General features: G+C 42.0%; 1 protein-coding gene across 2 annotated transcripts in view; it reads right to left on the bottom strand.

Annotated features, from left to right (window-relative positions):
* LOC109902359 (histone deacetylase 4) overlaps positions 1-17,336 on the bottom strand; it is a 138,435-nt gene that overhangs the window by 74,012 nt on the left and 47,087 nt on the right. For both annotated transcript variants that reach the window (XM_031793896.1, XM_031793898.1), the window contains exons 3-5: positions 11,969-12,119; positions 7,921-8,041; positions 3,378-3,496 (exon numbers count right to left, since the gene is read on the bottom strand). In XM_031793896.1, the coding sequence (XP_031649756.1) occupies positions 3,378-3,496; positions 7,921-8,041; positions 11,969-12,119 (391 nt within the window). The remainder of the gene's footprint in view (positions 1-3,377; positions 3,497-7,920; positions 8,042-11,968; positions 12,120-17,336) is intronic.

The following is a 17,336-nucleotide window of genomic DNA, read 5'->3' as shown; positions in this document are numbered from 1 at the left end:
AAATTCTGATTAAAGGTCTATAAAAGTAAATATTTTAGATAAACTCAGAAGTTACAGGTTCTCACCTCCCAAGTGGCGCAGCGGTCTAAGGCACTGCATCTCAATGTTTGAGGTGTCACTACATCCCTGGGTTCGATACCAGGCGGTGACCGAGAGACCAATGAGGCGGCGCACAATTGGCCCAGCGTTGTCCTGGTTAAGGGCGAGGGTTTGGCCGGGCCGGGATTTCCTTGTCCCTTCGCGCTCTAGCAACTACTTGTGGTCTGCAAGCTGACTTCGGTCGCCAGCTGGATGATGTTTCCTCCGACACATTGGTGCGGCTGACTTCCGGGTTAAGCAAGCAATGTGTCAAGAAGCAGTGCGACTTGACAGGGTTGTGTTTCGGATCCATGGCTCTCGACCTTTGCCTCTCCCGAGTCCGTAGGGGAGTCGCAGCGATGGGACAAGAGTGTAACTACCAATTGGATATGACGAAAAAGGGGTAAAAGTACAACAACAAAAAATGAACTTACAGGTTCGCTAATACAAAACATATCAATCATATATATGTTCAGTGGATTTGAAGAATGACAGCCCTGTGAGGTTACTGAATACATTTAGGAAGGTGCATTCAATTTTGGATTTATTAAAAGGACTCGAATGTAGAGATTTGAGAGAATCGATATAGGTTTCCCTGGAACTCATCGACAAGATTCTGAGAAATGTGCATCTATGGGAATTAACCTCAGAGGCACAGAAAATAACAGACAATATAACCATCGGTGAATTTAATCTACACTGGGCTCAAAAGGTAGATTCTCGTTGTGGTTTCTCATTTCTTCAGTGCTAATGAAACGTTCACATTGATACAGCAAGGAAACGTGGCCTTAAAATATCCACACACAAAAATACACTTTGGTTTCTCCACAAACATTTTGGAAAAAAACATTGCTCCAGGGAGTGAGTCAAACGGAGATAATCCAGGAAACTGAAGAGGCTCTACTTCACATTGTGAATGGGCATGTGATGAGGTGTATGGTTTGAGGCTTGAATGAGCTTCACTACCATGAAGATGGTCTAATTGATGAACATGGAGATGCTAAGGCTACGCTAATTTCCATGATTCTCAGTGGGTGTACATAAAGGAGACGTCTTTCGGTGCTTTGTCTATTCCTATTCAAATCAACGGTGAACAAAAGAACACGACGCCAGACTGTTTTCGTGTGATTGCTTGCATCAAACTGAAAACAAGCGGGCTGCAAATACAAAACAAAAAAATGGAATAAAAGCCATCTGAATGCATTAGGTAAATGTGCAACATGCAAGATCTGATTCAACCAACTCTGAATCAAAACCATAAATAGTTTCAAACATCCCAAACTGGTTCAAAGTAACTATTATTCCAATATACAGACATGGATGTTGGTTATCAATGTAAAAATATTCACATTTTTATGTCCAATATATTGTTGTTGAATATCTACTGTAACAAAATGAATATCTCAAAAGCTAGTCAGTTGCATAGGCATTGCTTGTCAATTACTGCCTACACTACCACTAAGTGAAGACATTGAAAATACATTGGGGGGATTTTAGATCCCCGTGTTCCATATTAGAGATATGATACGAGGGAGCGGAAGAGACACGGATGAGAAGTGTGACATTTTCCTTCTGACATTAAAGACAGACAAAGCCTCCTCTCGCGACAGTATTAAAATGTGCAGCCACCGCAGTTATGACTGCCGTGATGGGAGCCGCCGGCAGAGCGGAGAGAAGTGGAAATGACACGCACTGCAGTCTTCACCCGTGAGCGGTTTAATAACAGGGGAATACAGATAAAAAACCATGCAGAGCCCAGTGAGGACAATAAGGTCTCAGTGCTTGGCTAAACAGCTGATAAAGAATAAAGATGAGGGGGTGGTGTGGACTGGGGTGCCGGTGTGGAGAGTGTGGAATGGGAATGTATGTGGAGGGAGTGTAAAGCACAACCTGACTATAATGTGGAGAAGTGATATGAGGAGATGGACTTTAATTAGGAAGGAGGGGGGGGGGGGGGAAATATGTGGAGTATGCATATGGTAGTTTTAATGTATACCTTTAACACTAAATTATATTAAAAGCCTGGTACCTGAGCTGAGGTGCTACGCACAAATCGCACCATAGAGCATCTATCACCTTTTCAATGTTTGTATCCTTTTGCAAATTATTTGTGGACTCAAATAAAGTATTTGAAATGTGGATGTACAGCAGTTATCCCCGAGTGAACAGTGCAAGGTATACAGTAGCAAATCCTAACATTTCCAGACCCAAGTCTGTCCATTTTTTTTTTTTATCTCCTCTTTAGGTGTCTAGCAAGGCTCAATCCTGGGCCCTCTCCTGTTTCTGTCATAACATTCCCACTCGTCGCCGGGATAACACATTCCTGTCCACATCCCCACAGGCGGCAGGGCTGTCGGTGCTCCAGAGTACACTGAGGTTGATCTCCAGCTGGATGAGCAGGGACAGACGTGTACAAACGAGCCCAGACGCTAACTGAATAATCACTGCCTAGCCTCCACAGCGGTAGTAGAGTTTCTCAAAGGATTTGAAATGGGTACTCTCCAACCAGAACTGTTTGGTATCAGACTCTGTATGTTTCATAGACAGCCTGCTTATTTTAGTTGGTTTTGTTTTCTTATGTTTCTCATGTCAACACTGTTCTCATGTTGGTAATGATTTGTATAACCTTGCTGCTCTCTTGAACCACATTTCTTGGGGAAAATACACACAATCTTAACAATGTAAAGTAAATAAGAAAGCAGCAGAAATGCTGAGATACTCTCCTTATACTAGCCAGTCACGAAGAACTCTTCAATGTCACGATAGGGATCATAGTAGTAACTGGGGTTGATAATCTACCCCACTATCATCTCTAATCTGCCCCAACACTACAATGCTCTACACACGGACACTGCTAATGATCCAGAAGCAAAGACTGCTGGGAACTGGTGACAAATCAGTCCCGCACTGTGTCACTGGTGGCAACTGTTGTGTCACCCATGACAACATGCACAAAGTAACACAGTTGGCTAAATCTACTTTAAATGTTTTGGCTCAATACTTTGGCCCCATTTCCTCTTGCTGATCTGAAAAAGCCCGGATGTGTGGAGGTAATATGTTGGAGTAGGCCAAATGGAGTTGTCACCAAATTGCTTACACCTATTCACTTATTCACTTTTACTTAATCCAACTAACTGTTCCGATTCGTTTTAATGTGGAAAGAGGAAGTTGGAAAGGGAAGAGCTTTCAAAAAGAGCTTCAAACACAGTCAAGGAAAGCAAAAAAACACATTGATAGTGTACACCAAAGTGAAAAGAGGTTAGGGGTTAGGGTCCAGGGGTAAGGTGGAGGAGGTCTACCTGTCTTGCGGAGAGGGAAGTTGTCTTTGGAGTCGTACATCCCCAGGATGGCGTGATTGTAAGTGGACATCCCTGTCTGGGGAGGGGAGCTATGGTCCAGGGAGCTGTGCTGGGTCTTCCTACATAGGGAAGACAAATATACATTTACAATATTTCATTTGGGTCCTTCAAAGAGAGCAATAGTCGACCTCACTTGCAACCTCGAACCCACTGGGAATGTGATGAAAGAAATTAAAGATGAAATAAATCATTCTCTCTACTATTATTCTGACATTTCACATTCTTAAAATAAAGTGGTGATCCTAACTGACCTAAAACAGGGAATTTTTAATTGGATTAAATATCAGGAATTGTGAAAAACTGAGTTTAAACGTATTTGGCTAAGGTGTATGTAAACTTCTGACTATGTTTGGACCCCAGGAAGACTAGCTGCCTTGGCAGCAGCTAATGGGGATCCCTAATAAATACAAACAAACAAACAAACAGACACACACACACACACACACACACACAGAGGCTGGCGCATGAGCATTACCACAAACACAGGACACACAGTTCACTCCCCACCACACACAACCTCCTCTCAGGCAGACCTTTTTTATTTATGGCCCGACAATTTGCATGCCATCTCAGATTACCTACAATGCATATGCCCAGACTGAAGGGGTGCGAATCCCTGTGTTTGTAAACAAACTCGCTCTGACACGGCAACGAGCGGGAACAGATCTGATGGAGCCATAAAAGCTACTACTATTGCAAGGGCCTGCTGGTGTGCGAACGATCTGCTGATGTTGCCCGTCTGTCCATGCCACTCTGTCTGACTGGGTAGCAATGGTGCGTGCCAGTTGATGTGGCTTCAGTAGTGTGAGGGAGAAACAGGCGTTTGTCTGTCTGCCTACCTCTGTTACTGCGTATCCGTCTATCCTCAGCTACCATTGAACAGTGTGTACCCGTCTGTCTCTGTGTCCGTCTTCCTTAACTGCCATTATGTTCCACTGTGTTACAGTAAAACATGATGAGGGCTTCATGTTTCTCAGTTAATAGCTAAGAGAGAATATCATTGATGTTTCCTCTGGCCGGGGCCATTTGAGGTCAGCTGTCATCTTCGCAGCCCATTGAATTGTTCTGTCTGGCCTTCCCCTCCATCTCAACTACACAGCGAGCCCGTCTAGGTTGCATGGCTGACATGTCTTTGGCTCATGTGGCAATTATAAAAATGCTGCCGTAGCTGTCAGAATATATACATGTTTTGATGAATAAAATATCTGGTGTTCGATGTTGTCTTAGAGTGCTCTTATGTGGCTGCTGTCAGTGGTCTTTTTTTGGGAGGTGGGGAAACAAACAAGTAAAGAGTAAACAAAACTATGTATAACCCCTGTAAAACTGTCAAGATAACTAGCCCCAGCCTCACTAACGCTTGAAGACCACCAATGGGAAGTTAAACTTCTCTCCAAGGACTTAAGGATTTAATCCGCATTAGGGAAAACAGCACCACTGTCCACCTCAGTATCAATCAATCAAATGTATTTATAAAGCCCTTCTTACATCAGCTGATATCTCAAAGTGCTATACAGAAACCCAGCCTAAAACCCCAAACAGCAAGCAATACACGTGTAGAAGCACAGTGGCTAGGAAAAACTCCCTAGAAAGGCCAGAACCTAGGAAGAAACCTAGAGAGGAACCAAGCTATGAGGGGTGGCCAGTCCTCTTCTGGCTGTGGCAGGTGGAGATTATAACAGAACATGGCCAATATGTTCAAATGTTCATAGATGACCAGCAGGGTCAAATAATAATAATCACAGTGGTTTTAGAGGGTGCAACAGGTCAGCACTTCAGGAGTAAATGTCAGTTGGCTTTTCATAGCCGATCATTCAGAGTCTGCTGTATCTAGAGAGTTGAAAACAGCATGTCTGGGACAGGTAGCACATCCGGTGAACAGAACAGGTCAGGTCAGATGTACCTTTTTTATTGTTTATGTTTTGTGGATGATACGGAGGTAAGGTGCGTGGCAACAAAAAAAATGCAGTACATATTTGGCTGTTTGCAGTAACTTCTTTGTTGTTGTAATATCCCAAACGGACGTGGCAGTTTCACCATTAAGGACTCCAGCTTAAACCATCACTACTACTGTAGTGAAAGAAAGAAAGAAGATAGAGAGAGCGAAAGTGAAAGAAATCAAGAAAAAGAAAGAGAGTGGTGCCAGTGTGTTAATATTCATCGGGTGGTTCCTCTCAAAACCCTTTCTGTGCACCTCCTCATTTCCCCACATCAGAAGGCGACAGCAGAGGTCCCGGGAGATGGGCTACGTGTCTGCGTGAAGAGAGGTGAGAGAGAGAACAGAGAGAGAGGAGAGAGAGAGAGAGAGAGAGAGAGAGAGGAGGGGAGAGTGGGGATGGAGAGGTAGGGGTGGAGGGGGGGGGGGGGGGGGGGGGGGGGGAGAGAAAGAGGGAGGAGGAGGGGAGCAAGAGAGAAATTGGGAAATAGAGAGAGCAGAGGTAGAGAGAGAGACTGGTCCTGCATAGTAGATTCGATCTGAGGCACAGACAGTGAGACCCAATCCTAAATAGACCATTTAGCCCATTGGTATTCAATCTTTTTCTGCGTGGACCCCATTTTTTCCACCAGAATTTTCCCACCCCAAATCTAATAACACACCCATAAAATCGATAAATCTCTATTTTTACATCAACAAATAACCTTCAATTCATTACACTTTCATCTCTAGATAGCCCTTTTCCTTTCTTCTCAAAATGCAAATAAACCAATAAAAACAATTACTCTATATATATTTTTGTATTCTAATTGATCTTTCTCAAAAACGTTTGTATATTGTCCCATAAAATAATTTGTCATCTTAATTATCCCCCCCACCCCCACCAAAAAGTGAATAAAAAAATGAATACAAATGTTGACGCCCCAGTAGGGCGACGCCAACTTTGTATACCACTGATTTAGCCTTTAACCCAGGTACACTTGTGTAGAACTGAGTGGATTGCATAAGGTGCAAGCAATATGGAGGTAATTCTACCTAGTATCAGAAGGAGAGATGGAGCTATTACTATACTGCTTACAGCGCCTTGCAAAAGTATTCCACTCCCTGGAGTTTTTCCTATTTTGTTGCATTACAACCTGTAATATAAATGGATTTTAATTTTAATTTCATGTAACAAACACAAAATAGTCCAAAATGGTGAAGTGAAAAAAAAGTACTTATTTAAAAATATATATATATATATATTTCAAAAATTGAAAAGGTGTTGTGTGCATATGTATTCACCCCTTTTGCTATGAAGCCCCAAAATAAGATCTGGTGCAACCAATTACCTTCAGAATTCATAGAATTTGTTAAATAAAATCCAAATGTGTGCAACCGAAGTGTTACATGAGATTGGAGTATCTGTCCATAGGACCACTTTAAGCCGTACACTCAAAAGAGCTGGGCATTACGGAAGAGTGGCCAGAAAAAAAGCCATTGCTTAAAGAAACAAATAGAAAACACATTTGATGTTCACCAAAAGGCATGTGGGAGACTCCCCAAACATATGGAAGAAGGTACTCTGGTCAGATAAGACTAAAATGTAGCATTTTGGCCATCAAGGAAAACGTCATGTCTGGCACAAACCCAACACCTCCCATCACCCCAAGAACATCATCCCCTTGGTGAAGCATGGTGGTGGCAGCATCATACTGTGGGATGTTTTTCATCAGCAGGGACTGGGAAACTGGTCAGAGTTGACAGAATGATTGATGGCGATAAATACAGGAAATTCTTGAGGGGAAACCTCAGTCTTCCAGAGATTTGAGACTGGGACTGAGGTTTAACTTCCAGCAGGACAATGACCCTAAGCATACTGCTAAAACAACACTCGAGTGGTTTAAGGCAAAACATTTAAATGTCTTGGAATGGCCTATGCAAAGCCCAGAACTCAATCCAATTGAGAATCTGTGGTATGACTTAAAGATTGCTGTACACCAGCGGAACCCATCCAACTTGAAGGAGCTGGAGCAGTTTTGCCTTGAAGAATGGGCAAAAATCCCAGTGGCTAGATGTGCCAAGCTTACAGAGACATACCCCAAGAGACTTGCAGCTGTAATTGCTGCAAAATGAGTTTCTACAAAGTATCTACTTTGGGGGAGTGAATAGTTATGCACGCTCAAGTGTTCTGTTTTTTTGTCTAATTTCTTGTTTGTTTTACAGTAAAAAATATTTTGCATCTTCAAAGTGGTAGTTATGTTGTGTAAATCAAATAATACAAACCCCCCCCCCCCAAGTTTTTTTTTTAAAATCCAGGTTGTAAGGCAACAAAATAGGACAAATGCCATGGGGGTGAATACTTTCGCAAGCCACTGTATTCTCATCATATCCTTTAACATCTACTATATCAGGAAGGACGTGGATTGGGGGGTGGGGGCTATGCAGCTTCCATGAAGAACAGAGAGTTCTGACATGTCATTATTTGGCGCATTGCACCAGCATAAGTAAGTTCAACTTGACCTATAGTTGGGTAAGAGTAAGGGTGTGGGGTGTGGGTAAGATACTCACCCGTACCAATAGCGTGGGTCAGTAGACATGCAGTGGTTGAGGCTGCGCTGGGCCAGGGCTTTCTTCTTGTTCAGGACAAATTCCTGCAGCCTCATCTTGACCTCTGTGCTGGCCACCGCACCTGGGAGAGATGAGCGAGAAGCCAAGGATTAGGGACTACAAAATGGCAGGACAAGTACTACAAATACAACCTTCAAAATAGCCTGGAGGAACACGTATCATTCTGTTTCCCGCTTCAGATGTGGTTCCTCCTTGCTGTTGGATTAAACTTGAATATAGATCTTTACATGCCCCAATGACATTCAGTTAAAATATAGCCTTTCTATATCATTTAAAAGTAATATTAAACTGAATCCAATGGGGGAACAGAAATGTAACAACACGGAATCATTCTGAGTGAAATACTACTATAGAATGCAGCCTGAAGGAGTGACTGAACAGGGCCCGGTTTCCCAAAAGCATCTTAAGGCTAAGTTCATCTTTAGAACCTTCGTAGGAGCATCGTAAAAATCTCTGAGCTGTTTCCCGAAACCATCATCATTAACGTATCACTTGAAAACGCTTTTGCTCTAATGCCTGTCTCAGATCACTCGTAAGACCAGCTAACTGCTTCGTCAGACCCTTTTTTGCCCTCCCGCATCGCTTTATACACAGAATATCTCCGCTCAACATAAAATCACATGGTTTATCCGTCCACCGATAACTTCCGAACAAAGTTGACTACAAATACAAAGCTGCCTATGTCTTTGCAATTGATATAAACAAGTGAAACATAAAATTATGTTTCAAATGAAAACGCATTATTAAAATATATTATACAGTGCCTTCAGAAAGTATTCACACCCATTGACTTTATCCACATTTTTTTTTGTGTGTGTCACTGGCCTACACACAATATCCCATAATGTCAAAGAGCAATTATGTTTTCAAATATTTTACAGATTAATGAAAAATGAAAATCTGAAATGTCTTGAGTCAATACGTATTCAACCCCTTTGCCTAATAAATTCAGGAGTAAACGTTTGTGTGCAATAATAGTGTTTAACATGATTTTTGAACGATTACCTCATCTCTGTAACCCAAACATACAAATTATATGTATGGTCCCTCAGTCGAGCAGTGATTTTCAAACACAGATTCAATCACAAAGACCAGGGAGGTTGTCCAATGCCTCTCAAAGAAGGGCACCTGGACACTGGATGGTGTATCAATGCATCCAGTTAGTGCACACACTGTAGGTAGAAAATCACTCAGAGATTTCACCATGAGGCCAACGGGGACTTTTAAAACAGATACAGCGTGTAATGGCTGTGATAGGAGAAAACTGATGATGGCTCAACAACATTGTAGTTACTCTACAATACTAACCTAATTGACAGAGTGAAAAGAAGGAAGTCTGTACAGAATCAAATATTCCAAAACATGCATCGTGTTTACAACAAGGCACTAACTACTGCAAAATATGTGGCAAAGAAATGAGCTTTTTGTCCAGAATATAAAGTGTTATGTTTGGTGGCTGCGTCATGTTATGGGTATGCTTGTAATCGTTAAGGATTGGGGAGTTTTTCAGGATGAAAAAAAACCGGAACGGTGTTAAAAGTCAAAATCCTAGATGAAATTCTGGTTCAGTCTACTTTCCACCAGTCACTGGGAGATGAATGAACCTTTCAGGACAATAAACTAAAAGACAGTGAATGTTCCTGAGTGGCCGAGTTAAATTATTATGTTGTATGTTTTTTTAGGGGGTAGATCAGCTTTAATATTGTAGATAGATTGTGGCTTCTATCAATGTAATTGTCTGCAGTATTTCCAATCCCCCATATATATTTTCTTGTAAATATGTATATTATTTCAAATGTATAATAAATATATATTTTTTATATCAATTAGTATATTTGAGTTTAATATTTGTTTTAATATTTGTTCTGTCTTTTCTGGTGGATTAAACTGAAATTGTAACCAGCTTTCTATGGCTTGTTTTAAAAATAATTATATTTAGGATAGTATTTAATTTTTCAAATAACTGAAAGAAGAAAACATGAATCGTCAGCGTACAATGACACCTTTGTTTTTTTAAGCCCTGGATATTGTAGTTGGATCTAATTTGAATAGCATTTCGATTGCCATAATAAATAGATATGCCGATAGTGGACAACCTTGTTTTACTCCTCTTGACAATTTAATACTTTCTGAGAAGTAGCCATTATTTACTATTTTACACCTTTAAGAGATTCTCCACAATTAAAATAGTCCAGGCATTTTTATATAAATCCCAGTCGTACTTTATCAAAGGCCTTTTCAAAGTCTGCTATGACTGCCAGGCCTGGTTTCCCAGAATTGTCATCATGTTCTATTGCTTCCAGTACTTGTCTTATATTATATATGAATAATATTAGGATTAGGATGATAATATCCAACAATACCTTTAATGAAGTGTTACAGATTTGACTCAAATCTACTTGAAAATCTATGGCAAGACCTGAAAATGGTTGTCCAGCAATGTTCAACAACCAATTTGTCAGCGCTTAAAGAATTTTGAAAATAATAATGGGCAAATGTTGCAAGATCCAGGTGTGGAAAGCTCTAAGAGACTTACCCAGAAAGACTCACAGCTGTAATCGCTGCCAAAGGTGCTTCTACAAAGTATTGACTCAGGGGTGTGAATACGTATCTAAATGAGGTATTTCTGTATTTCATGTTCAATACATTAGCAAAAATGTTTAAAAATATTTTTGTTGATGGGTGAGAATTGTTTCTATTTGATCCATTTTGAATTCAGCCTATACCAACAAAATGTAGAATAATTCAAGGGGTATGAATATTTTCTGTAGGCCTTTTTCAATCATATTCAAATACATTTCATGTTCAATCAATTTAGTTATATTTTGCTACTTGTAGGCTACTCTATTTAATTTGTCTCAATATATTTAATGATGTGCAGCCAAACATGTGCGCAATGATGTGCCAAATTAGTGATTTAATGCATTTTTATTTCATTAGAGTAGGCCGCCTCAATATTTGCAGCCGTATGTGGTAATATCTCTCCAGGTGCTGATCCCTTGTCAGTACGGTGAAATAATTCTAATGTTCAGGAAAGATTTGAACAGAGAAAGCTGATCTGAGAGCAGCGCTCCCTTTCCTTAAATCCTATCAGTACGATGCACTGACCGACCATTCTCTCTGCATGGTGTATTGGGAAACACGCGTTACATTTTCGGATGTCGAAGGAAATATGCAGCGTTAAAACACTCGAAAGCCTAAGTTCCATCGCTATCGGCAAACTGGGCCCAGAACTGTAATCTGTTGGAGCAGAGTCACACAGAGATTCCATAGAGGGGAAAATACATGCTTTCATGGGAATTCCACCGAGACAGTGGCAGTTAAATGGGCTTTTTTAGTGTGTTGGTGTGTTTGTTATTTTTTTAAACAAGGTATCACAAGGTGCGTTCTCTCACAGCTCTCTCTTCAATTACCACCTCGCCATCACACCGTTAACACTTCCCAGAGGGGATCCTCCACACGGGGAGATGGAGAGAGAGAAAATGGAAAGAGTGAAAAAAACAGAAGAGCAAGAGTAAAAAGGGAGCAAAATAAGTGTGTGCGTGTGCATATGTCTGTAAAAGTGTGTGTCAAGAAGAAACACAATGAGTGAGAATAAGACAGCTGACAACAAGTGACTAACATGTCAAGCGGTGAAGCAGCGAGCGTGGGGGGGGGGGACACACACGGCACATGATGATTACTAATACAGACACATTTTAAATCACATTTTGGGGGCCTACGTGCTGACTTTTATGAGACTGGAGGCAATTTACAACGGCACTTAAAAGGATACTTTAGGATTTCGGCATTGAAGCCCTTTACCCAGCTTCGTCCGGGTTGTATTGCGGAGGACGCACGGCTCTCGACCTTCGCCTCTCCCGAGTCCGTACGGGAGTTGCAGCGATGGAACAAGAATGTAACTACCAACTGAATACCACAAAATTGGGGAGAAAAAAAGGGGGGAGAAAGAAAAAATAGAAAAAGGATGTAATTCTGAGCCACTCACTCTCCTGGCAACGCTCCTTGTTCTTAAGCAGCAGGAGTTTCTGCTCCCTCTGATGTTTCTCTATCTCTTGCTCTTGGCGGTGTCTCTCCATCTTCCTCTGGTGCTCCAGCAGCTCCTGCTGATGCTTCAGAGCCAGGAGGTCCTGCTGGTGCTGCAACACAACGTTACTACAAACTTTACTGCGATGTTGATACAACTGCCTGCTGATGGCACTGCTACAGGGCATCTGGTAGTGCATAGGAAATGGGGAGAGGGAGGAGAACAGTGATTGGGGAGAGAGATGGGGTAGATGGAGAGGGATGAAGGGACATGTGGGGGAAGAAGAGGGAGACAGGAGGGAGAGAGGGGGGAGACATGGTAACACATTGTCTGATATCACCTCATCTAGATAAACAAAAAACACACGGTTCTAAACACACACACACACAGACACACTTCCTTTCAATGGCAAAAATCTAACACCACTGGCTGACATCAATATCACTAGATTTCAACAGCAAGTGTCCCCTGCAGATTTCATATCAGCTGGGAAACACTCAAATTTCCAAAAATTGCATTCAGATGAGAAGTTGTGAGTGGAGGGAATTGTTCATAAATATTTATTTGGGGGTGGGTAAACTTAGTTGTACCTGACCCTAACACTTTCTCACTAAATCATACTTAACAGAAGTCCACTGGCATGCTCTTATAATAAAAATGAGGTGCATCACAAGCAACACAGTTCTAGGATGCAGAGTCCCTGATGTCTATAGCCACTTGCGGTGTAAGTTCAAATACTCCATGGGGCTAACATTCATATTTTTTTTTATGTGGACTCAAATTTATTGCAGTGTTGCGTAAAAAATAATCCCCCTGAAAATGAAGTTTAGGGGCTCAATTCAATCCAACCCGCAATGCAGTATTTACGCAGTAGCTCTTTTTCCAATGGTCAAATGAACTCACAGAATGGTCTTGGGTAATGTATAAAGCCCACAACTACTTCCAGGATGACCCCTCTCACATGTCTGCTTTTACCTGTCAGAATTATAAGTGTGTGGGCATGGGATGAATATTGTAAATCAAAGATGGGGCAGATATCTTCTTTTTCACATGTGGGATTAGAACTCACAACTATTGAACTATGAGCCAACTGTTAGTGGACTGCACCACCAATCGGTCATACTGATTGGGGGAAAAACGAGTTGACATTACCAACATTGTCATTTACAGTACTAGTCAAAAGTTTGGACACTACTCAATCAAGGGCTTTTCTTTATTTTTACTATTTTTTACATTGTAGAATAATAGTGAAGACATCAAAACTATGAAATAACACACATGGAATCATGTAGTAACCAAAAAAGTGTTCAACAAATCAAAAATCAAAATATATTTTACATTCTTCAAGCTCAAATAAGCAAAGAAAAAAGACAGTCCATCATTACTTTAAGACACGAAGGTCAGTAAATCAGTAACATTTCAAGAACTTTGAAAGTTTCTTCAAGTGCAGTCGCAAAATCCATCAAGCGCTATGATGAAACTGGCTCTCATGAGGACCGCCACAGGAAAGGAAGACCCAGATGTACCTCTGCTGCAGAGGATCATTTTATTAGGGTTACCAGCCTCAGAAATTGCAGCCCAAATAAATGCTTCACAGAGTTCAAGTAAAAGACACATCTCAACATCAACTGTTCAGAGGAGACTGCGTGAATCAGGCCTTCATGGTCGAATTGCTACAAAGAAATCACTACTAAAGGACACCAATAACAAGAAGAAGAGACTTGCTTGGGCCAACAAACACAAGCAATGGACATTAGACCGGTGGAAATAAAGAATTCATGGCACACTTAACCAGCATGGCTACCACAGAATACTGCAGCAATACGCCATCCCATCTGGTTTGCGCTTAGTGAGACTATCATTTGTTTTTCGACAGGTCAATGACACAAACACACGTCCAGGCTGTGTAAGGGCTATTTGACATAGAAGGAGAGTGATGGAGTGCTGCATCAGATGATCTAGCCTCCACAATCACCCGACCTCAACCCAATTGAGATGGTTTGGGATGAGTGGGAGAGCAGAGTGAAGGAAAAGCAGCCAACAAGTGCTCAGCATACGTGGGAACTCCTTCAAGACGGTTGGAAAAGCATTCCAGATGAAGCCAGTTGAGAGAATGCCTAGAGTGTGCAAAGTTGGCATCAAGGCAAAGGCTGGTTACTTTGAAGAATCTAAAATAAAAATATATTTTGATTTGTTTAAAACTTTTTTGGTTACTACATGATTCCGTATGTGTTATTTCATAGTGTCACGCCCTGGTCTTAGTATTTTGTGTTTTCTATATTTATTTGGTCAGGCCAGGGTGTGACATGGGTTTATTTTGTGTTGTGTTTATGTATGGGGTTTTTTCGTAGGTTTTGGGATTGTGGCTTAGTGGGGTGTTCTAGCAAAGTGTATGGTTGCCTGAGGCGGTTCTCAATCAGAGGCAGGTGATTCTCGTTGTCTCTGATTGGGAACCATATTTAGGCAGCCATATTCTTTGAGTGTTTCGTGGGTGATTGTTCCTGTCTCTGTGTTAGTTTGTCACCTGATAGGCTGTATAGGTTTTCACATTCCGTTTGTTGTTTTTGTATTGTTCGTATTTCATCATCATTAAACATGTATCGTATTAACCACGCTGAATTTTGGTCCGACTCTCCTTCGACGGAAGAAAAACGTAACACATAGTTTGATGTCTTCACTATTATTCTACAATGTAGAAATACTGTATTTCTTGTTACGATGGATGTAGCTACGAATATAAAAACATAATCCTCATAGCCTACATCTTTATTTTCTTTGCAAAAGCACATAGATGTGTATGAAACGGTAAGCAAAAACATTGAATTTCATCATATGCGGAAATGTGCCTTACTGTCTTTTGAATTTTGTGTAACGTCAATTGTCTAGTCAGAGAAGCATCATGGCACACTCCACTTACCAAGACTATTACCAAATAAGGTGCGCTGTCACCTGCATTTATAGTAAGCCTTGAGGTGGTACCACCCAGCACATTTAGAAGGGAGTGTATTTCATACCGAATCTTTTTCCTGTAGTCCACAATCATCTCCTTTGTCTTGATCACGTTGAGGGAGAGGTTGTTGTCCTGGCACCACATGGTCAGGTCTCTGACCTCCTCCCTATAGGCTGTCTCATCATTGTCGGTGATGAGGCCTACCACTGTTGTGTCATCAGCAAACTTTATGATGGTGTTGGAGTCGTGCCTGGTCGTGCAGTATGAGTGAACAGGGAGTACAGAAGGGGACTAAGCACGCACCCCTGAGGGGCCCCCGTGTTGAGGATCAGCGTGGCGGATGTGTTGTTACCTACCCTTACCACCTGGGGGCGGCCCGTCAGGAAGTCTAGGATCCAGTTGCAGAGGAAGCTGTTAAGTCCCAGGGTCCTTAGCTTAGTGAGGGCACTATGGTGTAGTCAACTTCTCAAATAGGTGTTCCTTTTGTCCAGGTGGGAAAAGGCAGTGCGGCGTGCAATAGAGATTGCATCATCTGTGGATCTGTTGGTGCGGTATGCACATTAGGGTGGGTCTTGAGTTTCTGGGATAAAGGTGTTGATGTGAGCCATGAACAGCCTTTCAAAGCATTTCATGGCTACAGACGTGAGTGCTAAGGGGTGGTAGTCATTTAAGCAGGTTACCTTAGTGTTCTTGGACACAGGGACTATGGTGGTCTGCTTGAAACATGTTGGTATTACATACTCGGACAGGGAGAGGTTGAAAATGTCAGTGAAGACACTTGCCAGTTGGTCAGTGCATGCTAGGAGTACACGTCCTGGTAATCCATCTGGCCCAGTGGCCTTGTGAAATTTGATATGTTTAAAGGTCTTACTCACATCGGCTGCAGAGAGCGTGATCACACAGTCATCCGAAACAGTTGGTGCTCTCATGCATGTTTCAGTGTTACTTGCTTCGAAGCGAGCATAGAAGTTATTTAGCTTGTCTGGTAGGCTTGTGTCACTGGGCAGCTCTTGGCTGTGCTTCCCTTTGTAGTCTGTAATAGTTTGCAAGCCCTGCCACATCCAACGAGCGTTGGAGCCGGTGTAGTACAATTTGATCTTAGTTCTGTATTAACGCTTTGCCTGTTTCATGCCTGTTTCATGATTCGTTTGAGGACATAGCGGGATGGCAGGGTAGCCTAGTGGTTAGAGTGTTGGACTAGTAGCCGGAAGGTTGGACTAGTTGGACTAGTAGCCGGAAGGTTGCAAGTACAAATCCCCGAGCTGACAAGGTATAAATCTGTCGTTCTGCCCCTGAACAGGCAGTTAACCCACTGTTCCTAGGCTGTCATTGAAAATAAGAATTTGTTCTTAACTGACTTGCCTAGTAAAATAAAGGTCAAATAAAAATTTGTAAAAAAATGTCTTATAAGCTTCTGGGTTAGAGTCCCGCTCCTTGAAAGCGGCAGCTCTACCCTTTAGCTCAGTGCGAATGTTGCCTGTAACCCATGGGTTCTGGTTGGGGTATGTATGTACAGTCACTGTGGGGATGACATCCTCGATTCACTTATTGATAAAGCCAGTAACTGATGTGGTCTACTCCTCAATGCTATTCGGAAGAATCCTGGAACATATTCCAGTCTGTGCTAGCAAAACAGCCCTGTAGTTTAGCATCTGCTTCATCTGACCACTTTTTTTATAGACCGAGTCACTGGTGCTTCCTGCATTAATTCAATGGTAGAGTTGAACTAAAAGTAGTAAAAATATATCACTTTTGCAACAAACTGTCAAAATGAAGACCAGAATTGACTTGTTTCACTATAACTAAGACTTTTTTTAAATGAAAGTTACTCTTTAAGAAGTCGTCAAGAGTGAGACTAAATGCCTAAATAACTGAATGATAAAAGACTCACTATGGAGAGTGTTTGCATAATTTCAACCAGTACAGGTGGGTGTTGACTGGAACAGAGCAAAATAGAAATCAGTCAGCATGCTGTCAAGGCATAATGTAGAGCTAGTGATGTGCCAATCACTGTGCATCCCACCCTACCTGGTGCTGAAGCCCACTGGCTGCTGTGACTGGAGCTTTCAGACAGAGTTATTTTTAGCCTGGGCTGCCTCGCTCCCATTGCCTGATTGAGGCTGCGGCCCGTGGCAACACCGTGGAGGCCTGTTTGCAAAGCGAGCAGTTTCTCTCACTGTCACACACACACACACATATGCGCTGGTACACATGCATACACAGTTTCCCAAGGACGGGGTTCCTATTAAGATCAGAAAAGCAGCCCAACGTAACCGGCAGATCCAGTTACATCACACACACGCATGCGCTAGTGAAGCGTGGGTTGACTCATAATCCGCAGTCCCCGCGGTTATATCCACAGGGCGGGTGGGTTTAGGG

Source organism: Oncorhynchus kisutch, linkage group LG2 (assembly GCF_002021735.2).
Source record: "Oncorhynchus kisutch isolate 150728-3 linkage group LG2, Okis_V2, whole genome shotgun sequence".
Lineage (NCBI taxonomy): Eukaryota > Metazoa > Chordata > Actinopteri > Salmoniformes > Salmonidae > Oncorhynchus > Oncorhynchus kisutch.
The sequence above is the reverse complement of the archived record's forward strand: the minus strand, read 5'-3'. Positions and strand labels throughout refer to the sequence as shown.